The sequence below is a fragment of the Nycticebus coucang genome, chromosome 5 (genome assembly GCF_027406575.1).
Source record: "Nycticebus coucang isolate mNycCou1 chromosome 5, mNycCou1.pri, whole genome shotgun sequence".
In the NCBI taxonomy this organism is placed as follows: Eukaryota; Metazoa; Chordata; class Mammalia; order Primates; family Lorisidae; genus Nycticebus; species Nycticebus coucang.
Genome location: NC_069784.1, coordinates 115,585,636 through 115,603,010, shown reverse-complemented (window position 1 = coordinate 115,603,010; position 17,375 = coordinate 115,585,636). Strand labels below are relative to the sequence as shown.

The 17,375-nt window shown below is 39.5% G+C and overlaps 1 protein-coding gene across 1 annotated transcript in view; it reads right to left on the bottom strand.

The window, feature by feature from the left end:
- ECT2L (epithelial cell transforming 2 like) overlaps positions 1-17,375 on the bottom strand; it is an 80,729-nt gene that overhangs the window by 46,892 nt on the left and 16,462 nt on the right. Inside the window, exons 3-7 of the mRNA XM_053590613.1 lie at positions 11,655-11,817; positions 7,988-8,240; positions 5,898-6,066; positions 3,818-3,956; positions 1,919-2,087 (exon numbers count right to left, since the gene is read on the bottom strand). Of these exons, the coding sequence (XP_053446588.1) occupies positions 1,919-2,087; positions 3,818-3,956; positions 5,898-6,066; positions 7,988-8,240; positions 11,655-11,817 (893 nt within the window). The remainder of the gene's footprint in view (positions 1-1,918; positions 2,088-3,817; positions 3,957-5,897; positions 6,067-7,987; positions 8,241-11,654; positions 11,818-17,375) is intronic.

The window sequence follows — 17,375 nt, the reverse complement described above, 5'->3', positions numbered from 1 at the left end:
CCTTTGATCCCAGGAGTTCTAGGCTGCAAGGAACTGCAGTTGTACTGCCCCATTCCAGCCTGGGTGACAAAAAGAAAAGTGGAAGGAGGGAGGTTGCGAGGAGGGAGAGAGAGAGAGAGAGGAAAAGCAAGAGCGAGGCAGAGTTATAAACCTTTCTCAACTGTAGAACAAAAAGGCTAAGATCAGGAAACTCTCATAGGCCACTCCAATGAGGGAAACTTACCATTGACACCTCTCTACCATTTAGAGAAGAGTCGCCGGGTAATTAATTATAAATTTATCCCCCAAAATAGTATCTGTGTTTTACTTTAGGGACATGTATAAAATTGATGTGGAGCATAATTTACTCCAGGTATAGTTAAACTAAACAAAGAAAGCTAAAACCAATGTAAAGCTAAACAAAAAAGCAATTAATTTTTGCCAATATAAATTTTACTGAAACTTCCACGAAAGCCAAGTTCTAGACACAGAAACCGTATTTTGATGGAGGCCTCAGGGACTCATCCTGCCCTTTTGCTGGTTTCCTGCCAGTTATATCCTGGGCCATCTTGTTCCCTCCTTCCATAGTCCCACACGGATGGAAGATTTCATGTTAGTAAAATTAAAAACAATTCTACTTTAAATATAACCAAGAAAAGATCCAAGTTATAAGGAAAAGTAGAAACGAGAAGTTTACTTCTAAAACATTTCATTATCGCCTTCCTTGCCATAAAAGTAACCACTGAGATTTTTGAAATCATTTCAAAAATAACAGGCAAATGAGATCAGTGACTTTTTTTTCCCTCTGCAGTGTAACAAATGCTATCAGTGCTCACCAAATTATAGATCTCAGTATTTTCTATTACAATTGCTTCACTTTCGTCAAACTTAAAACTTTTGTGCGTCAAAGGACACAATCAACATAGTGAAAAGGAAACACACGGAATGGGAGAAAATATTTGCAAATAATATGTCTAATTAGAGGTTAACATCCAGAATATATAAACTCCTACAATTCAATAATGAAAAAAATCGATAATCCAACTTTAAAAATGTACAAAGGACTTAATACCTCACATGCATAAGCATGGCTACTCTTAAAAAACAAGCAAACAGAAAACAACAATTATTGTCAAGGATGCAGAGAGTCTTGAACCTTTGTGCATTGTTGGTGGGATTGTGAAACGATGCAACTGCTATGAAAAACAGTGTGGAGGTTTCTCAAAGAATAAAAACCGAAGCCACATATGATCCAGTAATACCACTGATATGTGTCCAAAGGACGGCAAGCAGGATGGTAAAGAGATTCTCGCACATCCATGTTCATAGCAGCACAGTTTACAGTAGCCAAGAGGTGGAAGCAATCCAAGTGTCCATGAGCAGACGAATGGATAAACAAGATGTGGGATGTAAATACAATTGATATTACTCACCAGTGAAAGGAAGGAAATTTTGTCACATACTATAACATGGATGAAACTTGTGGACATTATGTTAAGTGAAAAAAACCAATCACAGAAAGACAAATACTATGAATTTCCATGAAGTATCTAGTACTCAAATTCATAGAAACAGAATTGTGATTGCCAAGGGTTGTGCAGTAAGGGGAAGGGGAAAAGAAGTTGTTTTTCTGTGGGCACAGAGTTTCAGTTTCGCCAAATGAAAAACTTCTACAGAGCTGTTTCACAACAATGTGACATCCTTAACAGTACTGAATTGCATACTTAATGGGTAAGATGGTAACTTTTATGTTGTGTGTTCCTTCAATTACATTAAAAAAAAAGATCTTCAAAAAAATCGCTTCGCTTGCTTCATAAAAGTTCCAAAATCAATACTTCTTGAGAATCAGAACTTAAGTTGTACTCTGAAGATCGTATGAGGGCAAACACTGCGTAAGCGCAAAGTTGTTTGGTGGTTCATTGCCAATCCCCAGTACTACCTTGGAGTAAATTGATGTCTCTGCTATCTCCATCGCTAAATATTCCCATGCTCTGTGCCTTCCGCCCATCCAGTGCTTTTTCTATGAGATAAAGCAGGCTCTCCAAGGTTATGCCACTGTGTTCGTACACCACAGAAATGACGCCAGGCTTAACGCTTTCCACCACCATCTGGAAAATGAAACCAAAGCTGTGGTTATTTTAGAATATTTATAATAGAAGAAATATAATGGACATATATATGCTGAGATTTCTAAACCATTATCTTTTCAGAAATTATAGAAAGAAGATAAGTTTCATCCTTCATTTGTTTCTTTATTAAATTATTATTTTCTAATTATAAGAGGAGAAAATTCAGTACACTTGTAACTCTATCACTCAGAAATAAATGCTATAACAATTTCGATGATTTTCTTCCAGCCTTTTATATAAACAACTTTTTAAAAGTTATAAAATTGACATCACATTATTTTTCATTATTATGAATTTTTGAATTGTTGCTATTGGTGAATAAATATTTCCCATATTTAAATAAATATTAAAACCTCTGTTCTTCAAATTCGATAATATGGTAAATTTTTCATTGTGATAAAGTTAATTCATAGCAGATGACAGGATGGAAGTCATGGGAGAAGTTGATTTTTTTTTCCAAAACCTCATGCCACTTTCTGAAGGTAACAGTTCAACTGAATCAAGAGCTACAACATGGTGAAGTCCTATTTTGTGCCTAAACCCCTGTCACATTCATAATCCAATAAGCACTTACGCCAGAGTTTTGTATAAAGCAGAAAATAGGGAATGAACTTAATGGGTTTATTCACCCACACTCTGTCACTAATTATTCTCTGTGCCCAGCACGATGTCTATTTAAACCTCAGGGGAACAATGCCATGACCCACATGGTGATCAAAGCTCTGATCCATTAAGCTCACCAACTGTCAATGATTACAGCCAATTACTAGATGCCCAGAAGGAGAAGATATTTCATATCCTGAAAGCAGCTCCTTGGTTACAAGTAGGAACGTTTTTGAAAATAAGTATCTGGGGTGGCGCCTGTGGCTCAGTCGGTAAGGCACCGGCCCCATATACCAAGCGTGGCGGGTTCAAACCCGGCCCCGGCTGAATTGCAACCAGAAAAATAGCCGGGCGTTGTGGCGGGCGCCTGTAGTCCCAGCTACTCGGGAGACTGAGGCAAGAGAATCGCTTAAGCCCAGGAGTTGGAGGTTGTTGTGAGCTGTGTGATGCCACGGCACTCTACCCAGGGCCATAAAGTGAGACTCTGTCTCTAAAAAAAAAAAAAGAAAATAAGTATCTGTCCCTATGTGTATATATTAATACATATGTGTGCGTGTACACACATACATAGACACTCATACAGATAGAGACACATTTGTCTCCCTGGGTCTTCTTTGTGATTTCTTCGTTTTTCTTATTATATTAAAATTAAAATACATCATTTCATATATAGAGAGACTATATTTAAATTTAAGGGCATCCTCACTAAATAGATCCTAAAATTGGATTTCTGATACTCTTCTTTTGCAAGAAGGTTGATTACATAATATTATTTTTTGAGAATTTTTTGGGAACTCCAAAGAAGGTTTAAAATAATTCTTAATCACTGAGCTCTTTTTCTGGATTAAGTGCCACAAATTCAAGTCAGTAAGAATTTATTGAACACCTATTAACTGCAAGGCAGTTTGGGTCTTTTTCAAAATAATTTTGATTTATTGCTTCTGATTTTTAAAACTGTTTTGAGCCTGCAAATTTTCACTTAGTTGTCCTTTTAGGGCAGGAATCATTTTCATACACATGGTGGCCAAAAGATTGCCACACACCCTTTAGTGTAGATTTTAAAAAAACTACTCAGGAAAAGGCTGGCCTCCTAACATGCTAGTTACCTCATATGCAGGAACGTGAGATGATATTAATATGACATGTGGATGGAAAGAATATGAAGAGCTATCATCACTTTTATAAACTCCACACCAATTTTTCTTTGATAATAAAGGGTAGGAATGTCTTCCAGAAATATTGCTTCTATAAGAAAAAAAGGGAATAGGGGAAGTTTTCATTTTCTCTGACCTTGATTTTTGGTAAGTGGGTACCATATGTCCTCTGGGCATCTGTCCTCTGTAAGAGACACAACCTCAGTGCCTTAGACTCGACTCTCCCTGCAGTTCGGGGCAGCAGCAAATGGGGCTCCTGGGCAGGGTGGGGCCAAGTCTGCCCTCTGAGCCTCTCCTCCTCGTGTGAGATGCTGGAAAGGTCTCCTGGAAGTTAGCTCTTATTTGGCACTTACGATGAAAATAACAACCTATGTATGGGCTCCAGCACAACATTTAAAACAGAGTCGCCGTGAGATTTTGAATCTCCTTCTAAGCTCAGGGTTTTCGGAGTGATGGCTTTGCTCTTTTCACAGCCACCCGCAACCCCACATTACCAAGAACAGGAGCTGACCTGTGCTTCTTAAAATTCTTTATGTGCCTTAAACAAGTAAATGCAAATGCCCACGCTCACACAAATGTTCAGACCCAGAGACATGTGCACATAGCATCAAGGAGGAAAGTTGAAAGTGTGTTGGAATTTTAAGGATTTTATGTTCTGGTGTTTGACATTTTGACACTTGGATAAGTTACATCACCTCTCTGGGCCTCAGTTTCCTCATTTGAAATATAGGGGAGTGAGATTACCTGATCTCTAGAATCCAGAGTAAAAAGGTTATTTTTTAATTTCTAAGTAGTTGCATAAATTCTGATAGTTACTAATGGTTTGACAGAATGGATGAATAGGGAAGAATTTAATTTTTGGCAATTTCATTGTACAGTATGACTTTGGTCATTGAATACAGTCAAGGCAGCCAGGCGTGGTGGTTCACACCTGTAATCCCAGCATTTCGGGAGGCCAAGGTGGGTGGATTGCCTGAGCTCAGGAGTTAGAAATCAGCATGAGTAAGTGCAAGACCCCGTCTCTAAAAATTAGCTGGGGTTCGGTGCCCGTAGCTCGGTGGTTAGGGTGCTGGCCACATACACGGGGGCTGGCAGGTCCAAACCTGGCCTGGGCCTACTAAACAACAATGACAACTACAACAACAACAAAGAAATAGACGGGCATTGTGGCAGGCGCCTATAGTCCCAGCTACTTGGGAGGCTGAGGCAAGAGAATCGCTTAAGCCCAAGAGTTTGAGGTTGCTGTGAGCTGTTACACAATAGCACTCTACTGTGAGGATGACAAAGTGAGACTTTGTCTCAAAAATAATAATTATAATAAAATAATAAACAAAAATAGCTGGGCATTGTGGTGGGTGCCTGTAGTCCCAGCGACTTGGGAAGCTGAGACAAGAGGATCTCTTGAGCCCCTAAATTTGAGGTTGCTGTGAGCTATGATGCTACAGCACTCTACTGAGGGTGACAAAGTGAGACTCTGTCTCAAAAAAAAGAGTACAGCCAAGGCTTCTCTATTTTAGGCAATAAAAGAGAATTACATGTGACATACAAATATAAAAGGGCGTTATATTAAGATATATCTGGATATCATTTGGATACTCTTACTCCATAAAACACTTGTGGAAAATTTTTTTTAATATTATTTTTGATCAACAACTTTATACAGAAACTACAGTACATCCACAATATAGCCTCTTTGGTTGGTTAAGAATATTTAAAGCATGTGCCTGTAGACTCAGCTACAAGCAGGAGGATCGCTTGAACCTGTAAGTTTGAGACCAGGCTGGGCAACATAGCAAGACCCCATCTCAGAAAAAGATGGTATTTAAAACATAGGTTTTGAGCATTCTGTATTTCCCTCATCAGAAAGAAATTTTAAGACCACTGTTTCTGAAAATCAAACAATTATTTCTATTGATATTTCATAGGAGAGGAGCCATGTAAGTATGCAAGATTTCTGCATGTTAACTAAATTATTCTAGAATGAATTCTTGGTATCACAGGATGATCCTTTAGTGGATGGAAGTTTGCTTACCGCTTGGGCAAGGCTTCTAACGATGTCAAAACAAGTTGTTTCTCCAAAGCTTCGTGTAATCCCACTCGTTCTCTCACAGTTCGGGCGAGGCGAGGCTGGCATTTGGGTTTTAACAAACTAGAGCAACATGTCCCACTCACCCAAGGGGGTCGAACTTTGAATAACTCCTCTGAAAAACAAACAGCAGCAGGCTGGGGTGATTACTTCATGCTTCTCCCAGCCAAGTCTACATAGAAAAAGGCATCAAAAATAAAACTGTACCAGGGCAATATTCCAAATGACAACAATTATAGCCGTGTTCACACACTTTGTTTGGATTTCTTATCCTCTCAGCACTGTGGCTGCGAAGTACCAGTCATTTCGGGTCAAGAAACAAAGCTCAGAGAATAAGCAATTCCTTTCTTGTGAAGACCAGTTAGTCAATCATAGGCTTCACATTCATTTGTGCCCTTCCCTTGGGCTTCAAGTTATTTCCTATTTTTTTAGGATCTCACCAGAGAGTGAGTCAGGAAGGGAAAAAAAGATGGCAGAAAATCAAATCAGTTTTACTGTTCTCTTTTATACATTGTGGAAATCAGAAAACTCAGCTGAAGGCATGTCCTGTCTCTCCTCTCTTTCCTCCTCCTTTCTGCTTCTGTTCTCACTTTCATTTCTCCTCCTTTTCCACCAGTCCCAATTCTTCTGACCTGAATCTATTTATTTGCTTTTGCCTATGTTCATATTTCTTCCTCCTCCTTGTTTTTGGTCTTATGAAGCTGAAAGGAACTAGGATGACGATAGAGGCACTGATATTTAACCTTATGTATGGCATCTGAAATCTCTATTTGTTTTTCTTATCAATTAATTTGAAATACACAATAAAGGCTCGGCAAAGTGGCTCACGCCCACTCCTTGGGGCTGAGGCAGGTAGATTGCTTGAGCTCAGGAATTCAAGATGAGCCTGAAGAAGAGCAAAACTCTGTCTCTACAAAAATAGAAAAACTAGCTGGGCATAGTAGTACATGCCTATAATCCTAGCTACTCAGGAGGCTGAGACAAGAGGATCACTTGAGCCCAGGAGTTTGAGGTTGCTATGAACTATGATGCCACAGCACTCTACCCAGGATGACAGTGTTATGCCCAGGAGTCAAAGACCATACTGCCAGAGAGCCAAATTTAAAGAGGAGTCCTTTTATTGAAGAGCCGCTGGCAGTTGCCTCAGTGTCCCACCATGGGGTTTCTGAGAGCAGCCCCAAGTACTTAAGGGGTTGGATTTTTAGGGGTTAGTCTGTATCCTGGTTGGCACTCAGACTGCCCAGGTGCATCCAATTAGGTTAGCAAGCATTGTACAGAAGCAGAATTTTGCGGTTAGTTAGTCATACATCTTTGTTTCAGTACTTTCCCACCTGGTATTTCTTTCTTTTTTTTTTTTTTTTTTTGAGACAGAGCTTCAATCTGTCGCCCTGGGTAGAGTGCTGTGGCACCACAGCTCACAGCAACCTCCAACTCCTGGGCTCACGCGATTCTCCTGCCTCCACCTCCCAAGTAGCTGGGACTACAGGCACCACCACAACGCCCGGCTATTTTTTTTTTTTTTTTTTGGCTGCAGCCATCATTGTTGTTTGGAGGGCCCAAGCTGGATTTGAACCCACCAACTCAGGTGTATGTGGCTGGCGCCTTAACCGCTTGAGCCACAGGTGCCGAGCCCCACCTGGTATTTCTTAAAGGTCAGTCCAGGGACAGTGGTACCTCCCAGTCCATTTCTCAGGGAGTTAGTCAAGCAAGAAGTCAGTGAGTATTTTCCCATCTATTTTGGGAGTGAACCAGATATTCCATTTTGTTGAGGGTTGCAGCCCCAAAATTTGCCAGGAGTTACCTGATATTTTTTCACCTTAGTCTAGGCCTAATAAGAGTCTCACTCTGTCTCAAAAAAATAACAAAACAGTCAAAAAAACCCAAGAAATACACAATAAAGTAAAAAGGAGGTCATCTTGAACATACTTTAAAGAGTGCCACCCACACTCTATTCCAGAAAGACAGGGCTATCATCATCTGTGAGGATTTCTAAGTATGCTTCTATAATACTTAGAAATTTTTTAAATGTTACTCACTCTCACGTAGTACAATTTCTCCCCAAATCATTCTTCTGAGGCACTTTTCTCGTTGTCTCTCCACTAGCTCTTCATCTTCTGTTTTGGGTTCATTCAGTGTCCCATAAATAGCCCCAGCTTCCCTAGGTGTCAGCCAATCTAAGTTGGACACACAGGCAATATAATGGTGCTTCCAAGCCCCAAACTCATTATCTGTTGGAGTATAGGGCAAAAACCATCCAAACTTAATGCATTTGGGCATCCATAAGCAATCCTTCAGAAAAAAGGAAAAGAGTAAGATGAGTTGCAAATTTTTTTTATTTCAATTTATTTGACATTTTGGTTAAATACAGAATTGTAATTTTTTTTTTTCTTGCAGTTTTTGGTCGGGGCTGGGTTTGAACCCACCACCTCCGGCATATGGGGCTGGCACCCTACTCCATTGAGCCACAGGCGCCACTCCAGAATTGTAATTTTCATGAAAAAATATATATATTTTTTAAACTTTATTTATTTATTTATTTTTTTTTTTGTAGAGACAGAGTCTCACTTTCTGGCCCTCGGTAGAGTGCCGTGGCCTCACACAGCTCACAGCAACCTCCAACTCCTGGGCTTAAGCGATTCTCTTGCCTCAGCCTCCCGAGTAGCTGGGACTACAGGCACCCGCCACAATGCCCAGCTATTTTTTGGTTGCAGTTTGGCCGGGGCCGGGTTTGAACCCGCCACCCTCGGTATATGGGGCCGGCGCCTTACCGACTGAGCCACAGGCGCCGCCCATGAAAAAATATTTTTAAGTAATCCATTGAAGATGCCTATTTGAGTTGCAAAATTTTTTAGGACAGATTTTTAGCAATAATGTTTTCAGATACACAGGTACTTTTATTTATTACATTGAGATTTCTGGTGCCATTGACTTGTCATCTAAACTTGTCTCAGAAATAAGAAACATACCTTACTCCATAGGAAAAATATTCATTGATGAACATATATATATTATATATGAATATGTTATCTTTGTGAGACTCATTCAATATTCCCTTGGCATTTGGCTATATTAACCCTAGATTCTGAGAATTCAGCTTTTAGCAATGATGGAATAGTTTGTTTCAATGAGAATAATTTGGATTGAACCACGTAATATTGCCAATCTGCAACCATTTGAACATATGAAAACAGCAAATTTCATGTGGTTCCATATAATCAAATATGTAGACCAGACATTACAGAAACCATTATTTGAAAGCTATATTGTACGGCTGTCAATGCAACAAGGACTTATACAACCAATAACGCCCCAGGGAGAAGGGAAACCCGGAGAGGTCAGCCTGATGTTCGGCATTGCGTTTTGCTTGAAAGCATTCACCAATTCCAAAGTAAAGCTTAGTAGGCTGAGAAGCAGAGCAGAAAGCTATGACAAAAAGAGTAAGAAGTTAAAAAAAAAAAAAAATCAGGCATTGTCACATGGAAGAAAGGACACAAATTGAAATTCAGAGCCCACAAAGAGGAAGCACCCTGGTGATCATGCTCGGCTTTCAGATGAGATCCTTTTCAAGGAGGAGACTATTGCAAGGGCTGAAGCCAGCTTTGAAACACTTCATTACCCGATTGGATTTCCATGATCTATTCCTAGCCTGAGCACATGCCAGGAGCAAAAGCAAATTCTCCCTGGAGGAAGATAACATTATCCAGAGACTCAAATTATCACATCAATTTTTTATACTCAGTATCTGGTACTCAATTAAAATCGATCAAAATTAGCATGAAAACACCCGAGACCAGAATTGTTTGTTTCCATTTTTAGTTTTTAGTAACTATGGAGAGAGTCTCTGGAGATAAAAACATAATCATCAGGCATGAACCCTGGGGAAGAAAAACATCCTATAATTAATATGTTTAAGAAATTAAATGAGTAGGTGGAAAATTTTGGCAAAAGAATCAAATCAGCATTCTATGAAAAATACGATAACCAAAACTTAAAACTCCTAAAGGCAGAATACAGATGCCTACATACAGTAGCTAAGAAAATGCCATGAAGGCTACGTTGAACAGTTTGACGAGAATATTTCAGATTGTATATGAATCCCGCACATTGTACCCCTTGATTGCACTAATGTACACAGCTATGACTTAACAATAAAAAATAAATAAATAAAAACTTAGGGCGGCGCCTGTGGCTCAGTTGGTAGGGCGCCGGCCCCATATACCGAGAGTGGCGGGTTCAAACCCAGCCCCGGCCAAACTGCAACCAAAAAATAGCCAGGCGTTGTGGCGGGCGCCTGTAGTCCCAGCTACTCGGGAGGCTGAGGCAAGAGAATTGCTTAAGCCCAGGAGTTGGAGGTTGCTGTGAGCTGTGTGTGGCCACAGCACTCTACCGAGGGCCATAAAGTGAGACTCTGTCTCTACAAAAAAAAAACAAAAAACTTAAAACTCAATAGACAAGTTTAAGGAGTAGAATCTAATTAGAGAAATAATTGCTGGACTGAAAGATAAATCTGTTGCTTATAAATTCTCTTAGTTTTTGTTTGTCTGAAAATATCTTTATTTCACCTTAATATTTGAAGGAAATTTTCAATGAGAATTTAATTTCTAGGTTGACAGTTAAATTTTTATGGAACTTTCACACATAGACACACACCTAGGTACCTCATAATAAAGTTGCTAAAAATAAAACACAAAGAAAAAAATTCAAAAAGTAACTAGAGCCAATAAAAATATTATGTTTTAAAGAATAACAATAGAGCTTCTGGCTGCTTAAGAAAAAGTTATGGAAGCCAGAAGACAACAGGCTATTTTGATATTGCTCAAGTGATCCTCCTGCCTCAATGTCCCAAGTACCAGGGACTATAGTCACGAACCACCACACCAGCTAATTTTTAAATATTTATTGTACAGATGGGAGGCTTGCTACATTGTCCAGGCTGGTCTTAAACTCCAGGCCTCAAGCAATCCTCCCACTTTGGCCTCCCAAAGTGCTGGCATTATAGGTATGAATCACCTGACCCAGCCAAAAATTTTACATAATTTTGTAAACCAAATTAGTGACTTATCTTTAAAGTATGGCTATCATTATGTTACATTTCAGTAAATCTTTTAAAAGACAATGAAGAGACAAATAGGCCAGCAGCCTATTGGCAGAGGATGTCGATTTTAAACAGCTGCGCTGTTAACTGCTTTCTAACTGCTGTTGAAAGACTCAGCTACGTGTTCAACAAATATGAGCCAAAGAGGAATCTCTTGAGGGTGTGATTGTGTAGCAATTTCCTAAATCTGAGTTATCGTAAATAAAATAATATAATACAAAACCCAAAGCCTAAATTATTTTTCATGAAGAAAAATGAACCTCTTTAGCCAAAATAAAATGTTTTCTAAATAATTACATTGAATATTTGCATGAATTATTACAGTAGTGTACAGACCCTTATTTATTTACCAGAGACTCAAATTATCACATTATAAATGTTTATATTTGTCACACTGATAAATAAATCAGGAGCTGTACATTATTCCAATGAAATAGAGAAATAAATCACTCCATTTCACTTATCCCCATTTTTTGCTCTGAAGGGGAAGTTAATTATCGTTCAGGTACCCTCTGCTTTCGTCTGACGGGAAGGTTGCCACCCCAATGTCTCATTACAGATGACAGTTGTATTTGTGCCCTGTTACTAGGAAGTGACAAGTGATAAACCTGTTCAGTTAAAAACTTCCAGAACCAGCTGACTTGCGCAGCTGCACACAAATCTTTTGGATTCAGAAAGGAGAAAACGTGCAGAGACAGGACACGTGGTAACGCTGCACAGAAATCCACTCTGGCTACTTGCTTCCTTTCTGAAAACCAGTCTTGGACAAACCTAAAAAAAAAAAAAGATGCAGAAATTTAGTTCAGAACACTAATTTCTAACATTGATTAAAAATCCGGTATAAATATTAGTCATTATTCTTTCTCTAATGTCCTACCTATAAAAAATAATAAAATACTAAGTAACATAAAGGTAGATAAAAAATACTGTGTCTGGGCGGCGTCTGTGGCTCAAAGGAGTAGGGTGCCAGCCCCATATACCAGAGGTGCCAGATTCAAACCCAGCCCCCGCCAAAATCTGAAAAAAAAAAAAAAAAAAATACTGTGTCTACTTTCACTAATCCATTCTAAAGAGGAAGATAATAGGTAAAATTCATAAGAATAAAAAAATCTAGAATAAATCTAATTGTTTAAGACATAAAACTGTTTTTGTTTCCCTTTTTCTTTATCCCAAATCAATAAGCCAGCAAGTCCTGTCAGCTCTACCTCAGAAATATGTCCCCCAATTCAACTGTTCTCTCCATTTCTGCTGCTGTTGCTCTGGTCCAAGGTACTTATACCTCTCTCTTACAGGACCGCAGCAGCCTGGGGATTTGTCTCCATGGGAAGAGTCCAGGTTCTAGTCTTCCTTGAGTTCATTCTCCACACAGCAGCCCAAGGGATTTTTTTTTTTAAACGTAAATTAGATAATGTCACAAAAGTAAAACACTACAATGACTTCCCAAGGTCAGGAGTTTGAGACCAGTCTGAGCAAGAGCAAGACCAGAAAAATTAGCTGGGTGTGGTGGTAGGAGCCTATAGTCCCAACAACTTGGGAGGCTGAGGCAAGAGGATTGCTTGAGCTCAGAAGTTTAAGGTTGCTATGAGCTAAGCTGAGGCCATGGCACTGTAGCCTGGGCAACAGAGTGAGATCATCCCAAAAAAAAAGGAAAGAAAGAAAAGGAAAGAAGTGAGGGAGGAAAGAAGAAAGAAAAGAAAAGAGAAGAAAGAAACCTATAGCTATATAATACTTAGGTGTAAAATATTAAATGCCTTCCCCCAACATCAGGAATAAAGCGAGAATGTCGACTCTGTATACTTCAATTTAACAACTAGAGGTCATGCCAGCTCAACAAAGCAAGAAAAAAAAGGGATAAATGTTGGAGTAAAACTGTCTCAGTTCATTTAACGTATGCAGACTCTTCGAAGCAGCTATTACAAACAACTGAGGAATCTGCAAAACAACTATATAAATTACTTGATTCAAAAATAAAAAAATTGCTTATTTTTTATTATCTTTTAATGTCTATAGGATCTGTAGCACATCTTCTTTTTCATTCCTGATACTGATCATGTATGTTCTCTCTCTTTTTTCCTTAATTACTCTTGCTGTCAAATTCCAGGAGCTAGACTGGGAAGAGACATATTCAGGTGGCCCCTTTCTGCAGGCGTGGTAGAAAGTCAACACGCTCAGTGGAGGAGCAACTGCTAAAGTCAAAGACTCCCTTAATAACAGGGCAGCATCCTTGATTAAGAAGCTACCATTGGTACCCAGTCCTGTAAATTTTCTCTGTACTCCTCTCATACTCTATAAATAGAGAGGGTCCCCCAAAAATGTATATACATATTAAGAAAGGAAAAATCTATTAAAAGTGTAATATCTGACATATACGGATAATGAAAGATCACCGTGAGTCACATTGAGCACCTTTTATAATTGCAGAAGTTAAATGTGACTTGCGTATTCCAAATTTTATACAGATTTTTTTTTCTTTCTTAAAATGTGTATACCGTTTTTAGCATCCTCTGTGTCTATACCAACATGGGTGCAGAATCTCTACTCACACTCACGCATTAGCCAAAGTTCGTACGGTTTGTCTCCCACTTGCCTGCGCTGTGGGATGACAAAATTTGAAGAGGTCATGAGCTCGGCCACTTCTCTGTTCTTAGGGTTTTACTAGCATGTGCTATTCCATACCTGCATTGAACAAGTTATGTGTGTCCATAACCCCTTTACTTGGCAACTCCTAGCCAAGGAGAAAATAAATCTATTGAAGATTATAGGAGCCAGGTTTCTGACTTTTGGAAAAAGAATGTACAAATATGTAAAGGAAGAAGGCTAGAATGATCCATGCAGAGGTGGATTGAAATTGGAGCTATCAGTGTAAAGTCTCATGGTTTTATACATGTATACGTGTGTGTGTGACATGGATGATGTACAAATAGAGACAGATGAGTGTATATGTGTGCATACAAACATTTCCTGTTCACCCAGAAGCAATGATCATACAATGAACCCAGACCTTGGTTTTCCAATTCTGTTCTCCAATAAAATAGACCAGGACTTATTAGAGAAATGGCTGATACCAGAATAGGGGCAAGGAAAGTATAAGATGGGCCCAGAACATCTTGTGACTCCAGGTAGTAAGAAAGTCCTTAAAGAATGATGGAGATGTCAAAAGAACACAGAAGCCAATTTAAAGGGGCTCCCACTGGCAAAAAACACAGAATAGTTTGAGCATTAAAATACGTAATTAATGTAATGTATTATAGCCTGTTAAATAAAGCAGGAGTCGCAAGTCCATACTGATATAAATATCTACATGACTAAATAAATAAGCAGGAAAACTACCTTGCAACAGAATACCAATTTACCAATTAATGCACAGAGAAGGAATTAAGAGACTGGGAAATCAGCACTGGGAGGCCATCACAGTGATGATTATTTCAGATAAGATGATCAGTGAATGCTAAAACTAGTGGGGGAGTATGACGAGGAACAGGATATTTTCATAGATTCAAATACTTTTTAATTAACTTGCGAGTAATCACTCAAACACTTTTTACTTATTAATTAATAAGTACTAAATACTTAATAAGTAACCATCTAAACCAAGGGATGAAGTCATCAACAGCAATGATAATGACAGGACAAATTGACTTGGGATGGCCCCCAACATGATTTTCCGAGAAGAGCACAGCATCCCTTCTGTGTTATTTTTGTCAAGAACACATAACCTGAACATCTTGAGGAAACAACAGCCAACCATAAATCAAGGGCCATGTGCTCTTCAAAACTGTCAGTAAAAGACTGGGAAAAACTGAGCATTACTCCACATTGAAAGTGGATTTAGAGGCATGAAAACTAAATACAATAGATGACCCTGGACTGGACTATGGCCCAAGAAGGAAAGGGTGATTATAAAGGACATGGTTGGGACAATCAGGAATACCTGAACAGAGTCCCTGAATTGGATGGTAATATTATATCAGAAGTGATTTCCTGACGTGGATGGATGTACTTTGCTTTTTCAACAGAGTGCCTGGATTTTTAGGAAACACACATCAACATGCTTAGAGTAATAGGCATCATCATGTTTGCAGTTTATTCTCAAATGATTCAGAATAATAAGGCAAAAGACAGTAAAATGTTAACTAGTTAGCTGTTAACTATTGAAATGTTACAAGGAGGAATTCGGCGAAAAGTATTAAGGAATTATTGGTACTACTCTTTCAATTTTTCCGTAAGTTAGACATCTTTGCAAAATACAAAGATTGGAAAAACAGGAAGCAGCAGCAGCAGCTACCCCCATCTCTTCCAAGGTTTAGTGATGACTGACTTATCTGTGAGCTATTCCTCTGGCCTTTCTTTACGTCATTACTCTTTTCTTCTCTTTTCTTTACTTGTCTTTTCTTTTCTTACCTTTTCCTTTTCTTTCTTTCTTCCTTTTTCTTTTCTTTCTTTCTTTCCTTTTTTTTTGTGTGTGAGACAGAGTCTCACTCTGTTGCCCAAGCTTGAGTGCCGTGCCCTTAGCCTAGCTCACAGAAACCTCAAACTCCTGGGTTCAGGGTATCCTCCTGAGTCAGTCTCCCAAATAGCTGGGACTATAGGCACCTACCACAATGCCCAGCTTATTTATTTATTTATTTTATTTAGTAGCAACAGTGTCTCATTCTTGCTCAGGCTGGTCGCAAACTCCTGAGCTCAATTGATCCTCCCTCCTCGGCCTCCCAGAGTGCTGGGATTACAGGTCTGAGCCACCGCACCTGGCCCACTTCTCTTTCTTGATCCCTGTCCTTATAGACTTGTCACATCTGGGACAAAACAGGTTGGCATTCCAGTTTGAGGAAAGTGTGTGTGTGTGCATGTATCTATGATCAGAGGGGCAGAGAAGGGGGCTGCACCTGTCCTGGTAGCGTGGAGTCTCCATAGACAAAAGGAGCACATGGGGACTCTCCTTGGTGTTGGTGATAAAGCACATGTGATAACTGCGTAATTTCTTCGGTTAGAGATCAACCTTCAAGCTGAATGACACTGACAACATCAAGAACAGCTAAGTTCCAGTGGACAACCATCCGCACTCCTCACTGTCTGAGGTGGGCATCAGAGTCATCTTGCTATTCTTTGAGATAAAATTTACTTTCATTTACTTGGAATTATGAAACAGATTAATAAAATAAAAGGCAATCTTAGCATTCTGGGAGGCCGAGGTAGGAAGATTGCATGAGCTCAAGAGTTCAAGACCAGAGCAAGAGCAAAGTTCAAGAGCAAGTTCAAGACCCTGGAGCAAGAGCAAAACCCTGTCTCTATTAAAAATAAAAAATTAGACAGGCATGATGGCACCCAACTATAGTCCTTGCTACCCAAGAGGCTGAGGTAGGAGGCAAGAGGCTCATTTGAACCCAGGAGTTTGAGGTTACGGTGGGCTATGATGACATCACTGCACGCTAGCCTGGCAACAGAGTAAGACTCTGTCTCCAAAAAAAAAAAAAAAAAAACAGGCAAAACAGACATGTTTTCAGCCTCCTTTTCTCCCTTCCAAAGAAGGCTCTTAGTACCTGTGGATTTTCCTCTCTTCCCCGTCACCTCCCAGCATCTATTGTTCCATCCCAACGGAGCGAAGAGAAGAACTAAATACAAGTTACTTTAACAAGTAAACCTCAATTACATGTGTTTTAAATTGGTTCCTAATCCATGCTGCTACAAGGGCACATTCAAGTATAATGAATCTTAAGCAGGAAGAAAGGAAAATGCTTCCATCATATGAAAAGAAAAATCTGTGCAGAACTGGGGTACTTTACAGTAATGACACTGCGGCTCACTGCATCTTAGTTAACGTTGCCGAGTAAGAAGTCTGTGAAGAGAAATAACAGCATGTAAGGAGACAACGAACAAAATGTGCTTTGCTCGTTATTGTGACAAGGATCGTTTCATCTAAATAATTCATGATAATGCTTTGCAGCATGCCACTGAATGTACAACGTGTACTTAGCAAAAAAAACAAAGCTTAGTAAGACAGGACTTGAATTTAACTCCCTGCTCTTAAATTTCTGATAAGGAGTAGAAAGAAGCTGCCAAAATCGTGATGAAAATGACTGGGAGAACAGCTTGGAGAGGCCCGGAGAGGAGCAAGTGGACTTGGCAGACGTCCCTGTTTCCTGGTTGCCTAGGTAGCACCTCGAAGTCTTGTCTGCAGGCTTCTTTACAAACACTTTATGGCATAAGGTCTGCTGTGCTGCTCATGCCCCAGTTTTAGTCCCCACTGAAGGTTCTAATGGGGCTTTAAGGAGATGACATGGGTAATTGGAACATGTACATCTAGAACCATCAGCGTTTGTGCAACTCCCGAG